General features: G+C 42.2%; 1 protein-coding gene across 13 annotated transcripts in view; it reads right to left on the minus strand.

Moving 5' to 3' along the window:
• Positions 1–6,797, minus strand: part of ABLIM2 (actin binding LIM protein family member 2) — a 149,865-nt gene extending 143,068 nt beyond the window's left edge. For 12 of the 13 annotated variants that reach the window (XM_069856392.1, XM_069856390.1, XM_069856386.1 and 9 more), the window contains exon 1: positions 6,491–6,797. In XM_069856392.1, the coding sequence (XP_069712493.1) occupies positions 6,491–6,782 (292 nt within the window). In that variant the 5' untranslated portion in view covers positions 6,783–6,797. Of the gene's footprint in view, positions 1–5,450; positions 5,535–6,490 lie in introns of those variants that run through there. The other variant, XM_069856388.1, reaches the window with a different exon arrangement.
• Between the last annotated feature and the right edge of the window lie 8,970 nt (positions 6,798–15,767).

A 15,767-nucleotide genomic window follows, 5' to 3' on the forward strand; every position in this document is an offset into this window, starting at 1 on the left:
TTACAAAGAAAGGGAGAAAAATGGCTCCTAAAGCAGACAGAAATATTCACTGAACGGAGTTTATATTCCTCTCACATTCCTTTTCTGAAATGGAAAAATAAGTAACCATGCTTCATGCAAAACAATACCCCATCTACTTTTCAGAGCATGAACATCAACTAATAAGCTGTGAAAAAACATTCCAGCATTTCAGACGGTAACAGTTAAGGAACTTGACACACTGCTAATGGATCTTGACACAGGGAATAATCCAAATACAGAAATATTTGCCTGAAGGTTATATTTAAAGATGCAGACTGTAAGCCAGCAAATTGTCAAATAATCTCAAAAGCCCATCCACTCCCCTGCCTGTGCAGAGCCACAACCCTGCTGGTTGTGCCTCCTCTCATCCAGATGCTTACAGAGCTCTACTTCAAAAAGCCCCAAGCAGCACAGCCCATTTCTACATAAATATGTGGAATTCATTACTGTGAGCACTGCATGTTTTGTTTGAGAACCCAAAGTCCAAAGGTGAGTCAATGGCACCAGCAATGCCCCAGCAGGACTGGAAAATGCAGCACTGAGCTTAAGATTAACAATTATCAAGATAGATGGTTTTCCATTGCTAAAAGCCTGGGTTTGTGTAGCGCAGAGTGGGAATGATTAGACAAATTAGAAAAAAAAAAAAAATGTTTCCTTTCTTCTCCATGAATGTTGTCCAGCCCATTGCACAGAAGACAGTAAGAGAGGGAAAAGGTTACCCCAGTGGCCATGCTTTGATTAATTTTTTAATTTTCTTTACATTTCTTACCCATCTATGGTTTTATGATAAAACTGATTATTGGACATTAAGTGTATTAAGGGATGGTAGATTTAGACCGGATGCAATAAGGGCGACAAGGCACTGGAACAGGTTGCTTAGGGAGGTAGTGGAGGCTCTGCCCCTGGAAACATTCAAGGTCAGGTTGGAGAGGGCTCTGAGCCATCTGCTCTAGTGGAAGATGTCCCTGCTTCTGCTGGAAGGGTGGACTGGATGACCTGTAAAGTTCCTTTCCAACCAAAAGCATTCTATGATTCTATATAAGCCATTAATGAGCTGAGAAGCAAAACTGAAAGTTTACTGACTTTAACGTTGTATTGAAATGGCAGACAGACGTGTGCCGACAGCAGCCACAGAGGGTTCTCGTTACTGCTCAGGCACTGTGCTGCAAACAGGCAAATTGGCAAGAAACAGATCTTGCTCACGAAGCCAAATGTCTGGGATTTTTAAAGCAGAACTAGCCACCTTTCCAGAGATCTCCTGCAGCACTGGGGCAGCATGCAAAGGCCTGTGGCCACCAGGATGTCCTGCAGTCAGGGGTCTCGAGCTGATGTACCACCACCTGATTATGTCTTCTGACCTACTTCATCCCCTTGTAACTGCACTGTACATTCTTACAGACCAAGAATATGATGCCATTTAACAGATGTCATATATTGAGCTGAAATCCTTTTCTAAAGAGCTGTAAAGAAGAATCCTGAACCAAAACCTTAAAGAATCCTAAGATATGGCTTCCTATATTTTACAATCTAAGAAGAAACACACATTATATGCATATCAACTTTAAAGGAAGATAATAACATTAGGATATATGTGTCATTGCTTACTTTTTCAGAGAAACAGCTAAAATGGAAATGGAATGAAATAGTTGTAATTCTGTTTAATTTCAGAACTTTGAGGTTTGTGTGTTATGATCTTCACACACTCATTAGCTGGAGAATTCCAAAGCAAGCCAAACTTTTGCTGCTTGTCTAGTCATTCAATGCTACTAGTGCTGAAAGTAAAACACTGTCTCTAACTACAGAATAATACTACAGTCCAAAACAGCCATACTATTGTCTACAGAGAGGATTCCTATCAGCGTATTTGCATGTGAACTGAGAACGGGAATTGTCTCTCAAACAGAGCAGGACTCTACGTGACCAACTGTTTTTGTAATCAGAATGACTGAATGTTCCTCCTCCATTGGGTCGTAACACTCCATTAGCTGTTCTCTGATCCACATAATCAAATTTTCCCTCTAATATAATAGTTCAAAGACTAAATAACCATGTGAATTTGTGTCATGACATTTAATTTAATCTAACAGGGAAACACCAATGAAATGCCTCAAAGCAATTAAGACATGTTATGCTAAGAAGGTGACATGGCCAACAGCCCAGCTGTAGTGCCTCTGCACCAACACATGCAGCATGGACGACAAACTGGAGGAGCTGGAAGCCACCATGCTGCTAGAAAGCTACGATCTGGTTGCCATTACTGAAACCTGGTGGGATGAATCCCATGACTGGAATGTGACTATCTATGGCTACAGGTTGTTCAGAAGGGATAGGAGGGGAAGGAGGCACGGAGGTATTGCCCTCTACATCAAGAAATGGATAGCATGCAAAGAGAGGTCTCTGAAGAATATCCACAAGCAGGTTAAAAGCTTATGAGTAAGACTCAGAGACCAAGGCAACGAAGGCAACCTTGTGGTTTGTGTGTACTTCAGGTCGCCCAATCAAGAAGATCCTGCTGGTGAAGCCTTCATATTCTAGGCATCATGCTTCTAGGCTCCTGTCCTGCTGAGAGACTGCAACTACTCCTATATCTGCTGTAAATGTAGCATGTCAAGCTGTAAGTAATCCAGAAGACTCCTGGAGTACACTGAGAGGAACTTCTTAAGCCATGTAACAGACAGCCCTACAAGAGGGGACATGATACTGGACCTGATGATCACAAACGCAAGTGAGATAATGTGCGATGTCAAGATTAGAAGCACCCTGGGCTGCAGTGATCATGCACTGGTGGCGTTCGCAGTCCTGTGGGATATGGATTAGTCAAATAATAAAGTCAGGACCCTAAATTTTAGGAAAGCAAACTTTTTGCAGTTTAATAATAGCTATCATGTTACTTTATTTATGGTAATCCATGGGAACCTAATTTTCTCAATCTAAAATTTTTTCAATCTAAAAGTTTTAGCCTACTCTGTTCTTCTTGTTACGATTTCAAGATGGCACAGAACTGAAATATTAGACTGATAACTATATTACAAACTCTAAAAAACACGTTTAGAATCCTAAAAGCACAGCCATGCCATGCAAATACAGGTGAAAAGGGGAGTGAATGAGCTCTCAGAAATACATTTGGATGGGATTAATGATAAGTATATGCAAGCTAGCTGAAGAATATTGCACATGGAAAAATCTAATGACAATATATGTAATAATGCATTTGAGCTGTGTTTACTATGCCACATGTTAATATGCTTTCTAGATTTAAAACAGAATTATGGCTGAAAGTATGTACTATTGGACCACTTGAATTAATATTACCTGTGTCTTATGTATTACAAACTAAATCAAGTTTACCAAATACACACATCTCTACATCTAAAGCCAAATCTAATATCTAAATGGCAAAACCGGGTTGTGGGGTTGCATGATACAGACAGCTGATGCTGTGTTGCATGGACACCAGAAGGAACACAGAATGCATCTTTCTGAAGCAATAAGCACAGATCCGCAACAGTCTACTCCATCTCAAGAGTAACAAGATGACTGTGGATTTCTCCTGGATTACCAAACAGTGCAGCAATTCCTTGAACCTCATGTAGACTTGATTTTAATACCACATTGCACCCTTATTTTCTTTGCAGCACCAGACATATCTTTTTGTTACAGTAAACACCAAACTTTGAATTACAGCCTTTCCACAGTAATTTTGGTGGAAATCTTTTGGAAACGGTAATTTTAGTCAAACTGTGGCATTAAATTTGCTGTGCAATACTTGCCACATTGAGGTCAATGGAAAACTGTCTTTGATTTTGCAGAATGGATGTGCTCTCCTCACATCTAATTTATCATACAAATCGATTGTAAATTATTTACTTAGTCCACACAGACATGCAAAATTGAAACATGGAAGCATCAAAGCTAAAACTAAACTTAAAACCAATACTCCTAAAACTGCCAGTTATACTTTCAAAGAGAGCTAAAAACTTCCATGGTCTCTTTTTTTTTCCCCCTCAGGATGTTACTTGCACCTTGGCACTGCTCATTTTTGCTATTTCACTTACATCATGTTTGGTGCAATTACTGAGGTAGAACTGTGTCAAGTCTCCTCTGCACTAGATTGTTATGCACTAACTTCTACTGGGTTTATACGTTCACAATCTATTTAACTGGCATTTTAAGTATTACAAAAACACAACTTTGGACTGTAATACTCCCTCTACCAGACTCCATTCTGATGCTACAAAATTTAAACGTTTCACAGTATTTCATATTCTTCTGGTCGAAATTACAGACAAGTAAGCAAGGATAGGATTCTGTACTGGAGTTTAATCACCTCCAATGCAGATGTCACTATCCACATTAACCATCTCGATTCCCTGTGGGGACAGAATAGACTCAGGATTTGTAGCAGGCGGTTCGATTCACCCTTGCAGCACATGCTTACGCTGCTCTCCCACGCTCTCGGGCACCTTTCTTGGCCTGGGCACCCCCCAGAGAGGAATGACACGCTAGACTCGATGATCCGGTGGGTTTCTTCCAACCTGCTTATTCTATGATTCTATGTTTCACCCACAGACCATGTGGGACCACAATGACCAGCACGCATGGAAATATCGACACCATCAACAAACATGAGGAAACGCCTAACTAGGCTTTTAACTTAAATCCCTGGCAGGTGCCTGACCCAGGGTCTCGCTCTGTTATAACAGGGAGCTCATTTTCCTCTTTTTTTTTTTCTGCACTAGGCTCTCATTTGGCTTGCCGCGAGGATGTGATATGATTAAGCATGTTGACACACAGAGTCACCACGTAATTGCAGCTATTCAACATCTCCCTGTTGTTGTAGCAGGGGGTATATTTAGCAGCCACGGTTACCCTCAGAAATGAAACGCACAATCAACTCTCAAAGCCTCCCCCTCTCCCCAGCCCACAGCCCTGTATTTGCCTTGAAGACTGTCATATTTTGCGATAAGCTGCGCTCTGAAGTAACCCCCTCCTGCTGCCTCACGGCACGGATGGAAGCCGAACTGCCGGAAAATACAGTTCCAAGTCAGCTTTCAAATTCTGCATCTATCACAGGATAAATTACTTCTGCATTGCCCTGGGCAACCGGATCCCCCAGGGCGGCCACCCTAACCAGGGCTCCGCGGCACCTCCGTGATTTTCACCTTCCCCATCACCGCGAGCTCTCGTCCGGCAGAAAAGGTCGAGCTGTTAACCCCTGAGGGCGCCCGAGGAGCCGCGGGGATGCGGGGCGGGTTCGGGGCGGCCGCCTGCCCGCCTCCCGGGGCGAGACCCCCGCGCTCCTGCCCCCGAGCCCGGGGGGGCCGCTCGGAGCCCCGCGGCGGCTCTTCCCCCCGACAGAGACACACGCGCGGATTTTCTGCGATTGTTTTCGGAGGACAGCGATCCCCCCCCCCCCCCCGCCCCTTTACCTGTGCCGGCGCTCATGGCGCGCCGGAGGGGCCGCGCCCGTCACCGCCCGTCACCGCGGCCCCGAGCCCGCCCGCAGCCGCAGCCGCAGCGGGGCCCGGCCCCGCCCCGCCCCGGCAGGTGCCGCGCGCCCGCGGCGGCTCCTCGGGAGGCGCGGGCAGCTCCGCGCCGCCGCCCGCCCTCTACAGCGCCCGCCGCGCTCCGCGGCTGCAGCCCGCCGCCTCCGCCCAGCCTCCTCCCCCACCAGCGCCTTCTCCTCCCTCGCATCCTTCTACCCCGTCCTCCTTCTCCCCCATCCCCCGTCCTCCTTCTCCCCCATCCTTCTTCTCTCCCAATCTTCTTCCCCCATCCTCCTTCTCCCCCAATCTCCTTCTCCTCCTCCCTATCCTCCCCCTCCCCGTCCTCCCCCTCCCCAGCCTCCTTCTCCCCCAATCTTCTTCCCCATCCTCTTCCCCCATCCTCCTCTCCCCATCTTCCTCCTCCCCATCGTCTCCCCATCTTCCTCCTTCCTATCCTCTCCCCCATCCTCCTCCTCCCCCATCCTCCTCCTTCTTCCCCTCATCCTCCTTCTCCCCCATCTCCTTCTCCCTCTCCCCATCCTCTGTCTCCCCCTCCCTATCCTCTTCCTCCCCATCCTCCCCATCCTCCCCCTCCCCAACCTCCTTCTCCCCATCCTCCTCCCCCCATCCTCCTCCCCCATCCTCCTCCCCCCATCTTCCTCCTCCCCATCGTCTCCCCCATGTTCCTTCTCCCCATCCTCTCCCCATCTTCCTCCTCCCCCATCCTCTCCCCATCTTCCTCCTCCCCCATCCTCTCCCCCATCCTCCTCCTCCCCCCATCGTCTCCCCCATCCTCTTTTCTCTTCCCCCATCCTTCTTGCCCCCCATCTTCCTTCCCTCATCTTCCTCTCCCCCATCCTCCTCCTCCCCCCATCCTCCTCCTCCCCCCTCTTCTCCCCCGTCCTCCATCCTCCCCCGCCACCCCATCCTCCACCAGCAGAAACTTCCCCACCACCTCATCCAGAGCCGCACGCTGCGCTCACCTTCTTGCCCACCAGCTCTCCCTCCAGCCCCCCCGTGCTCTCCGGGCGAGCTCTTCTGCATTTTGTGCCCTACTTGCTTTGTGTGATCCCCTAGCAAAGCAAATCTGTGCACAGGTGCTTTAGCATGTTCCCAGAACGGCAAGGGAATGACGATGAGGATGTTTGCGTTGTTCCTTGGCGCAGCCTGGACTCCAGGCAGCGCCGCGCCGCACAGATGTTTGGCAGCAAGTGTAGGTTTGTTGAGGGGAAGGCAGTGCTTTCTGGAGCAGGTGAACTCTCTCTGATCCTTCATATCTGAGAGTACAAGGACACACGGTGTTTTATTAAAGCCAGCTTATTCAGCATGTCATCAGTCTGAAAATCTAGTTCTGGAAGAAGCAATGTTTGAAAAAAAAAAAAAAAACCCAAAGCATCTGTTTCAACAAGCCCAGAAGGAGACAGCTGTGGTTACATAAGCCTGTTGTACCGCACGGCTCCTCTGATGCTGTCTTCGGACTGGGTTCAGGGCAGCCTGGAGTTAGAGAAACAGGATGAGGGAAGAGGGGTGTGAAAACCTGCTTTGCATTTATATTACCGTACTTATTATGCTCTTTTCCACCTACAGTTGTCTAAAAGGTAATACTTAACTAACAGTTGTAATCATAAAAACACTCATAACTTTCCCATCCTGCACTGGTAACTGAAGTGAGAGTTGCTCCATAGCAGTGCGCTTGTGATTTGATAGGGTGTCGTGATCCTTGGCTCTGTGGAAGTGTAGCAGTGCAGCTCTCTTGTCATTCAGCTGATGAGAACTGAGAGCCCCTGGAGATAACTGCTGCTGCTGGGGAGAACGTGAACCTGCACTCAGCCACACAGGATTGCACACTTCAACCCAGTTTCCTATTTCTGACAGTCACTAGCAGTGGGTATCTGATGGGGGGGCTTCCAGAGCCAGATGTGTTTACTTTGTTCCAGAGAACCTTTCATGAATTTACTTCCCTTGTCTTAGCCAGTTGTTTGAACTCCTGCATGCTGCAGACAACTAAATCCTGTGGAAGGGATGTCATAGCTCAACTGCGTGTTGTGTTGAACCATCTGCTTTTGTCTTGAACCCACTATTTGCTATCTTTATTTGATGTCCTCTCATTCTTGTAGTAGAAGAGGTGGCAATCATATCATTCCCTCTTCACTGCCTCTGTGTCACTCATGAATTTATGCTGCTCTGTCAGATTCCACCCTTCGCTCCTACTCAGGCATTCCTTAAAACTGGGAACTTGTAAGTCTTGGTACCAAGCTACTCTCTGTCACTTTCTGTCCATTTGTTTTGGAGTTGCATTATTGATTGTTTTAACAACATGTTTTGGGAAGTGCTTTTGTTACCTGTTTTCCGTCCTGCGATTTTTTTACCACCTGTTTTCCATGGAAAGCTCTCCTGAGCTGCCCAGGTGTACTGAAGTGTGCCAGCTGAGTTGCAATTGGCCTTGTACAACTTCATTAAAATGAAGATGATGAATGAATATCCATGTATGTATGTATATACGCTGTGTACCACAGTAGGTGAAATGTGTAAAGCATCTCTGTTGTGACTGTGCTGCAGCATCCGTCTTGTCTGTTCCACATTCATGCCAGTAGGATCTGACTTCCAGCATCGCTGCAATTTATGTTTTTAATCATCTTTTCATATAACAACCATCATGAATGCAAATCATGCCAGCTCTGTGGCTATGGAGGAATGTTACTTTAAAAGCTAAATTAGACATAATGTTGTATTGAAGGTGGTGGGCATGCAATCCGTATTGGATGCAATGAAGAGGAAACTGCCTTGGGCTTCAAGGCTGCCAAAAGATAGTTTGACCTTTCTGCTGGGCATCAGTGCAGAAGGAGACTGCATGCTAAAGCCTTTGCTTTTTTATTGCATTGAGGACCCTAGGGCTAGAAGAAGATTCTGAAAGTTCTTTCTACCAGTTACAGAAACAAATGGAAAGCTCAGGTTACAGACTTCAAAATTCTCATTGTTTAGGACAATTCCACCTGCCAGAAGCCTAATTAGGAGACTTCATGTACCAGCAGAGAAGTCATGTTCTGCCACTGGTAAGAACCTATTACTCCAACTAAAGAACCAGTGAATAATCACCAGTTTCAAGGCCTACTGTCCAAAACAGATCTTCTCCAACTTATCCAGGAGAAAACAGGTAAGGAAAAGCCCCATCCGAATTACTTTTGGAGATAGTTTAATATCATGGATGGTACAGATGACACTAGCATTACTAGGAAAGAGGTTGCAGTTCAATGTATAAGTGATCTATGGCCAAAGTAGTTGCCAGAGTTTATTCTGAATTCTGATGAATTTAATGCTATCCTTGTTCTAAAGAAAGATATTGTCTCCTTTGCTAAGGAATTTGGCTTTGAAAGGGTTTATAGCAAAAGTGTGATGGAATTGTTGTCTTTACAGTCAAAGTGAAACTGTCCAGAAAGAGCTGTCAAGAAAGTTTACACTCAACGATTTAAACTGATCATCCAGTCTCATAGGCAAAAGAGCTGAGATCTCTCAGGACAATGATCCATCCTGAAAGTGGGCAGATAGACTCACCAGGGCAATGTAAGATTCAGTCTCTTGTTACCAATCCAAATCTCAGGGTAGTAGGCAGTCAGCTCTCAATTTTCATTTTGAAAAGGAAACAGCTTGTCCTGCCTCTGCAAAGAAGGCTGAAAAGTCAGCCTCTAAACTGTCAGCACTTTGTACCACTCGTGTCATTACTGGAAATTAAATTGGCACTCAGAAGTCCTTATGATCCTGCTTCATCTTCCACATCCTCAATCTCATACTGAATTCTTTTAGAAAACTCTATACAAGGCAAAATGTTTACTCTTCCTGTGTATTCAAACTGTGTCTGTTTCTTATAGACATTCACACATCTTCTCTATTACATTAGCTGTACAAGAAGAAAAAACATCTTCACTATCTGTCTATTGCATTCCTAACCATCCTAGTAACCAGAAATGCATCCTCATCACCTTACAGAATATATCTTCATGGATTTCCCTCAACAAGTAAGGGAAATATGGCTTCCTTTGAAGGACAAAAAGAGAAAGCACTTTAAAATTAAAACAAAACAGATCAATACAATGTATGTTCATTAACAGATATTAGCATTACACTTGACTGTGTGATTCTGTATGTTGGGTCTACTGCAGATTTGTGGACTGATGAAATACACATTCTTGCAGAAGCTGGTATAGCTCAAGCAGTTCTTTGGGTTTTTTCCCCTGTGTTTTTAAGTGAAGTTAACCACATCAAAAAGTACTTCCCTATCTTTATTTTTTTTTCCCTTTTATTACCCTCAAAATTCAGGGAATCCAATGAGTGAATATACAATTAATAATACTTGTATTTTAAAGTTGACTTTCACAGCAAAGTTGTCATACATTATTTTTATTTAGTGCTTTGCTTGGAGGAGTAGAGTTTACAAAAGAAAAAGGAACTTTTCTAATATTTCTGGACTTTCCAACAATGGGCAGGTCATGAGCTTCCAGCCCAATAAAATTATTACTTTCATTTGATTGTTTGTTTTTAAAGCTCTTTAGGTCATTGCCAATTGAGTATGAAAAGGGTCATATTTAAAAAGTTTCTCAATGGAGGGTACAGTAAGAGGGAGAGGAACTAGAACTTCTGAACTGGGTATGAAAAAGAAGCTTTGACATTTCAGCAAAAAGAATTCTTGTGGAAAAAAAAATCATCTGGTTGTTTGCCAGAAGTGATTTACGATTTACGTGGTAATCCAGAATAGAGAAGACAACAAATGCACATAGCTGTTTAATCTGATGAGCCCTTAGCTTTGTGTTCAAAGCTAACATAGTATCACAAGATATTCAGGTCAAATAATAACTTGGAGTAAATCTTAAAGGAACAATTAGTCAGTTTGTGCTAGCTAATGCAGTATTGGGCATGTCATGCCTTTAAGTTCAATTAGACAGTCTTGAAAACTGAGCTTAAGGTCCTAAGAAACTTTGGTATTTCTATACTTTTTAAGCTGAAATCTGATTATTAGCTCACATTTACTTCAAGCTGCTGTCTCTTGACAACTATTATATCTTCTGGAAGACAGAGTAATACAATTGTGACCCTTATTTGCTTTTTACTGATTCTCTTTTTTGTGAAGAAACCTCCCTAAATGTCTATGTATAAAAAACTTTTCTACTTTTTTTTTTTCTTTTTGAGTCATATATCTCTCAGGAATTCAGGGCTGGACTGCTTTGGACTACTGGGTTACAGTCCTGTAACTGGACCTGAACTAGTCTAATTTATGTCAAATCCCAAATCTCAGTTAAGACTTTTCTGACGTTAAATAGAATTACCAGATCTGGGACAGCTGCCAAAATGAGCTAAACTTGTGTTTGTACCCTGTTTGTGTAGTTACCTCTCCACTACCTTACAGTATTTGTTGTATTGATACGACATTGATAATAAATAAAATATATGTCAAGTCTGAAGTTTCAGATAAATAACAGGCTGAGATCTTAAAATGAGATTCTGGGTATGGAAATAAATTGCCAACTATTCACTGAGCCAGAAGTACACGTGTTTATAAATAATGAATTAGCGTGAAGCAGCTGTAATGAAATAATAACATAGCACTGTATTGAGATGTCTGCAGTGCACTATCAAGATGTCTGTAAAAACTTTTATGCAAAGCTCCTCTCACACTGTGAGCAGAATATAAATATTGCATCAGCAGTTATGACTTAGACATCAATTACCCTTTACAAACCTAAATGCATTATGATCAGTAGGTCAAATAAAACTCCCAGGCAAACTTTGAAAACCGAAAGAATGAATTAACATCAAAGAGAACAATGGCTGAGGATGAAAGAAATCTTTGTTATAGGGAGACAATCAAGGACTGTTCTCTCATGTCAGCAGTCAGCTCTTGATAAGCTGGTCAGAACAAATAGATTTTAATATTGCAGACGGCTGCATATGACAGGAAGTCTAGCAGGTAATGATTAACATCAGTATATAATTTATACACAAGAATGGCAACCACCCAGGATACAGCAATGAAACGTGCTGAGATACAAATGCGAAGGATGGTTTGGGGAAGAGCCCAGACAAAACATGAATAATATAAAAGTCACTACACAATGCAAAAACATTGGCAAAAATTTAATTTTAATTTGAGAACAGCAGATGAAGCTTGCAAGGATTCCAGTGCCATGTCACCCATTGTGTGCAACCAGTGATATCGGTAAACATGTAAATAATGTGCTTTCTGTAGTAAACACGCAAGAAATATACTCCTGTCCCTTTTGAGCCTGTTGTGGAGAGTTTAACACTTATTAAGCATAAGGTGATCTCTTGCAAATGTGGCTCCTTGGAAAACTATTCATTATGTGAAGCTACAGCTTCTCACTTGAAGTAGATGGTGTTACAATCCATTGGCCTTGAGTCAATTTAACTCTGTTTTGCAGTACAGGCTGATTTCCTGTTCCTTGTCCTACATTGCATCTCTAACACAGTTCTTACATTAAAAAAATCAAATACAGTATCATGCTAGCAGAATTTAGACTGTTCCTGGGTGATAAAACTCTCATATAGGACCATCTGCAAGTAAGACTTTGCCTGGTAAGATGCGTGACAGTTTACAGAAGCTTCTGGCACACTTTGCTAGGGACACACCTGGGCTTGCAGACATCAGTCCCTAGAAAAATGCAGCTGTGACCAAATGCTTCCATGTCTCCAGCTGCATCAAAGGTGCCCTGTACTATCAGTATTGCTTGCCAGGCTTAGAGAAGGTGCCAGCTGGTTTGTATTTCTTTCCACAAGGTGAAAATCCCAGTTGGTATATACCCACCTGACGATAACGTAAAGGTTTTAGATGGGGCTTGGGGATAACATACGCACAGCTGTCAACTAGAAAATAAGAAGGAATGGAAACACAATATTCTTTTTCTGGAGCACAGGAAAAATGTGGAAAATTATTACTGACTATAATGAATGGACATGACACATACTGTGCATTTAGTGGAGTGAGCCAAGAACATGTTAATGCCTTTTATAATTTTTTGTTTTAGCTGTGTACCTTTAAACTTATTAAGTATCTTTTTATAGCATGCCCCCACGTGTTCATACCTTAACATCATTATTATCTCTAATGGCAAGTGAAGGTACATTTCACGTAATCGAAAGTCCATACATGGACTTATAAGATGGTTCCAAGGCCAAAATATAGACTGGAAGCATCTAGAGTTTTGATGATTTTCATATCCTTATTGACAAAAGCTCCACTGTGCCTCAGCCCTCCTCTGTTAAATAGAAAATCTTTACTCATATTTCTGAAGAAATACTGCTACATGCCAAGGCTGGGCATTCAAGAAACAGAAGGTGTTGGGCTTGTTAGGTTTATTGACTTTTTTATATATATTTAGGTGTGGTGTCTGGCCAAGTGATCTAAAAAGATCTAGACATTAGGAAAAAAATCTTTACAGAAAGGGTCATTGGGCACTGGAACAGGCTGCCCAGGGAGGTGGTTGAGTCACCTTCCCTGGAGGTGTTTAAGGCACGGGTGGATGAGGTGCTGAGGGATATGGTTTAGTGTTTGATGGGAACGGTTGGACTCGATGATCCGGTGGGTCTCTTCCAACCTGGTTATTCTGTGATTCTGTGTGATTCTGTGATTTAAGAGGAAAGATGTTACTACAAACTGCAATTTAGATCTACAGGTAAACCTACAAAAATGGAGACCATTTTGCACATGTGAGCTCTTCTTCAGCTCTCAACTAGAGGGCAGCAGTAATTTGGAAAAATCCCAATCACTTTTCTCTACTAGTTTTACATGGGTGCAGACATCTACAGTTATTAGTTGAAGTCAAAATTATCGATATAAGATTGATTTTCTATATTGTAGACATTTTGATGGCTGCAGATGTAAATCCCAAATGATAAGAAGATAGTACTTTGGGCCACGTGGATCAAAAGGGAAACCCTCATGTGCTACGCCTACCACTAATATTCATTTCATTGTACACAGAAACTCCTGACACTAAACTGTGTTGCCCCTTATGAATGACACAGAAATTACAGGATGAGAAATCGTAATTCTGTTATTCTTTCTAGCCTGATGGCTCTCTATCATTTTGGATCCTGCAGGTGTTCCTTCATGTTATTCCACAAAGCATAGGCAGAGGCAAAAGTGAGCCTTTGTTTCCCCTGGATCGATATTGAAGTATCTTTCCTCCACTTTGGATGCCTAAGTAAGTCAAATTTTACTTCCTCAACAGCAAAACTAGCTCAGGAGATATCTGTATTCCATTTATGTTCAAGCTCCTATAAATAAATTTCCCTCACCCTGTATTTTCTAGCACTAAGCAGAATCACCAAGCAGATGGGCAAAATTTCACTACTGCAAAATAAGTGTTTCAGCATACAACTAAATATTGTAAGTGCTTTTCTGTTGAAAGTCTTTTTATCCATCTCAGAAGTACTTTAGCAGCCTAGTAATAAAAAAAAGCATGAATACGTATACAGAAATATAAAAATTTATTTCAAATAGGATACATTTATGCAAATCCTTAAAAGGCAGAAGGAGTTGAAGCAGAGCTTAATATTCATTGCTGCTGCTCCTCCCCCTTATTTTTAAAAATCATGGAGCCATGGCTTTCTAATACAGTCCTCACAATAAGCAGTTTCAGATCTATTGACATAACTTTCTCTGTTTTAAAAGCTAGCAGGAAAATTGTGATGGAAGTCTTGCTCTGGAAAAGCCTTGGTTAGGGCTCTTTGCTGAATTTCTAACAAGGAAAACAAGTGATTTTTCAAAAGGAAAAGAAACACCAAATTAATTCAAACAATAAAATAAGTAATCTCAAGCTGTTATATTAGTATTTCCTAGCTATCTATAAGGTTACAAATCTTTCCTTAAGAACAAACTCTTATTTTTACTTGCAAATTTGAAGCAGCTGACAAAAAGTTAACATTTAATAAAAAAAATCAGTTCAGCTGAATATAAAAGGTGATTCCTCAAATCACCTGCAATGCTATCAAAGGTGGGTTTTATAGGCAGGAAAAAAAAAAAAGTAGCAGGTGTTCTATCTGAGTTTAAGAATAAATTATATTGGATGTAGACCTTCCTCCTCTCCCTGCCCTCCCCTGCCTTTAGTAGCTGGAGGCTTGTAGAAGAATAGTATTGTTGCTTCTATATCAACATACATCACCTAAATCTTTAAGGCTTTGTCAGATGCTTTAGGGGCCTTTGTTACCAGGTTGTTTGTTAATCCTAGTAAATAAAGGAACATAGAAGGGAATCAATTCTACTTTCAAAATAAATTTAAAAAAAAAAAAGAGAATAGCACAAACTCCTTCCCCATACTGGAGTTTGTGAATACAAGCTTTTGAATGTTTTTGATTTGGGGTCATGGCGAAGTAGAAGCTTTCCGTGCCACCTATGACTTAAAAGTGTGTGCCTAATTAGAGGAGACTGTTATTTCTGTGGTGCAGAAAATAAATCCTGGTGACCTAGAGAGTAAAGGAAAGAGATTAATCTTCTAAGTGGTAAGTGCTAATTATAAATTTTTATTCTGAGCTGCTGAAATTGTTTTAAAAGTTTCTCTTTCTTTAGTACGTGGAGGGGTATGGTCCATGGCATGTCTGAAACGTAACAGAGAATCCTATCACATCCTTATTGACGGCTGGGGTTTAGATATGACATCTTTTTCGTGGCAGGAGTATGGTGGCTTTTTGGTTCATGTCCAAAAATGTCTTCAAATGTGTCACAGTTGCTCTTGGGTGCTGCTGAACTTGGGAGGAAGCTTTGTCAGGTGTGTACTGTGTTTTGGCTTGTGATGAGGAATAACAAGCTCAGTAATATTTATTATTAACATGTGGTAATTGTAAGTAAATGTAGCTATTATTTAGTGAGCTGAGTAAATAGCTTAGAACTGTTTAAGTGGTATAACAGCTGGATGTTTTGACTCAGCGTTTTCCTGCAGACTACAAGGCGACAGCATTTCCGTACTGATAAATGGGAGTATATTTTTCTTTTCATGTTTTCTGTTTTTCCTTTCTGAACCAGACTGTGGAGCTAGGGTGGTGTCTTCTGGGGGAAGTAAAGCTATCTGGGTTCTAACCAGGCAGATGAAACGATGACAGGACTCCACAAGACAATACTTTTAACTCTTTAGCAAACTCTATAGGCAGTTAGTGTGCAGAGGTAACATCCTAATCAAATGGAAACATGTGGCTTAACCTATTTCTGTGGAAGTTTTATGGAAGTTTTGTGTGAACACAATGACACAACAATAT

Source organism: Phaenicophaeus curvirostris, chromosome 4 (assembly GCF_032191515.1).
Source record: "Phaenicophaeus curvirostris isolate KB17595 chromosome 4, BPBGC_Pcur_1.0, whole genome shotgun sequence".
NCBI classification, from domain to species: domain Eukaryota; kingdom Metazoa; phylum Chordata; class Aves; order Cuculiformes; family Cuculidae; genus Phaenicophaeus; species Phaenicophaeus curvirostris.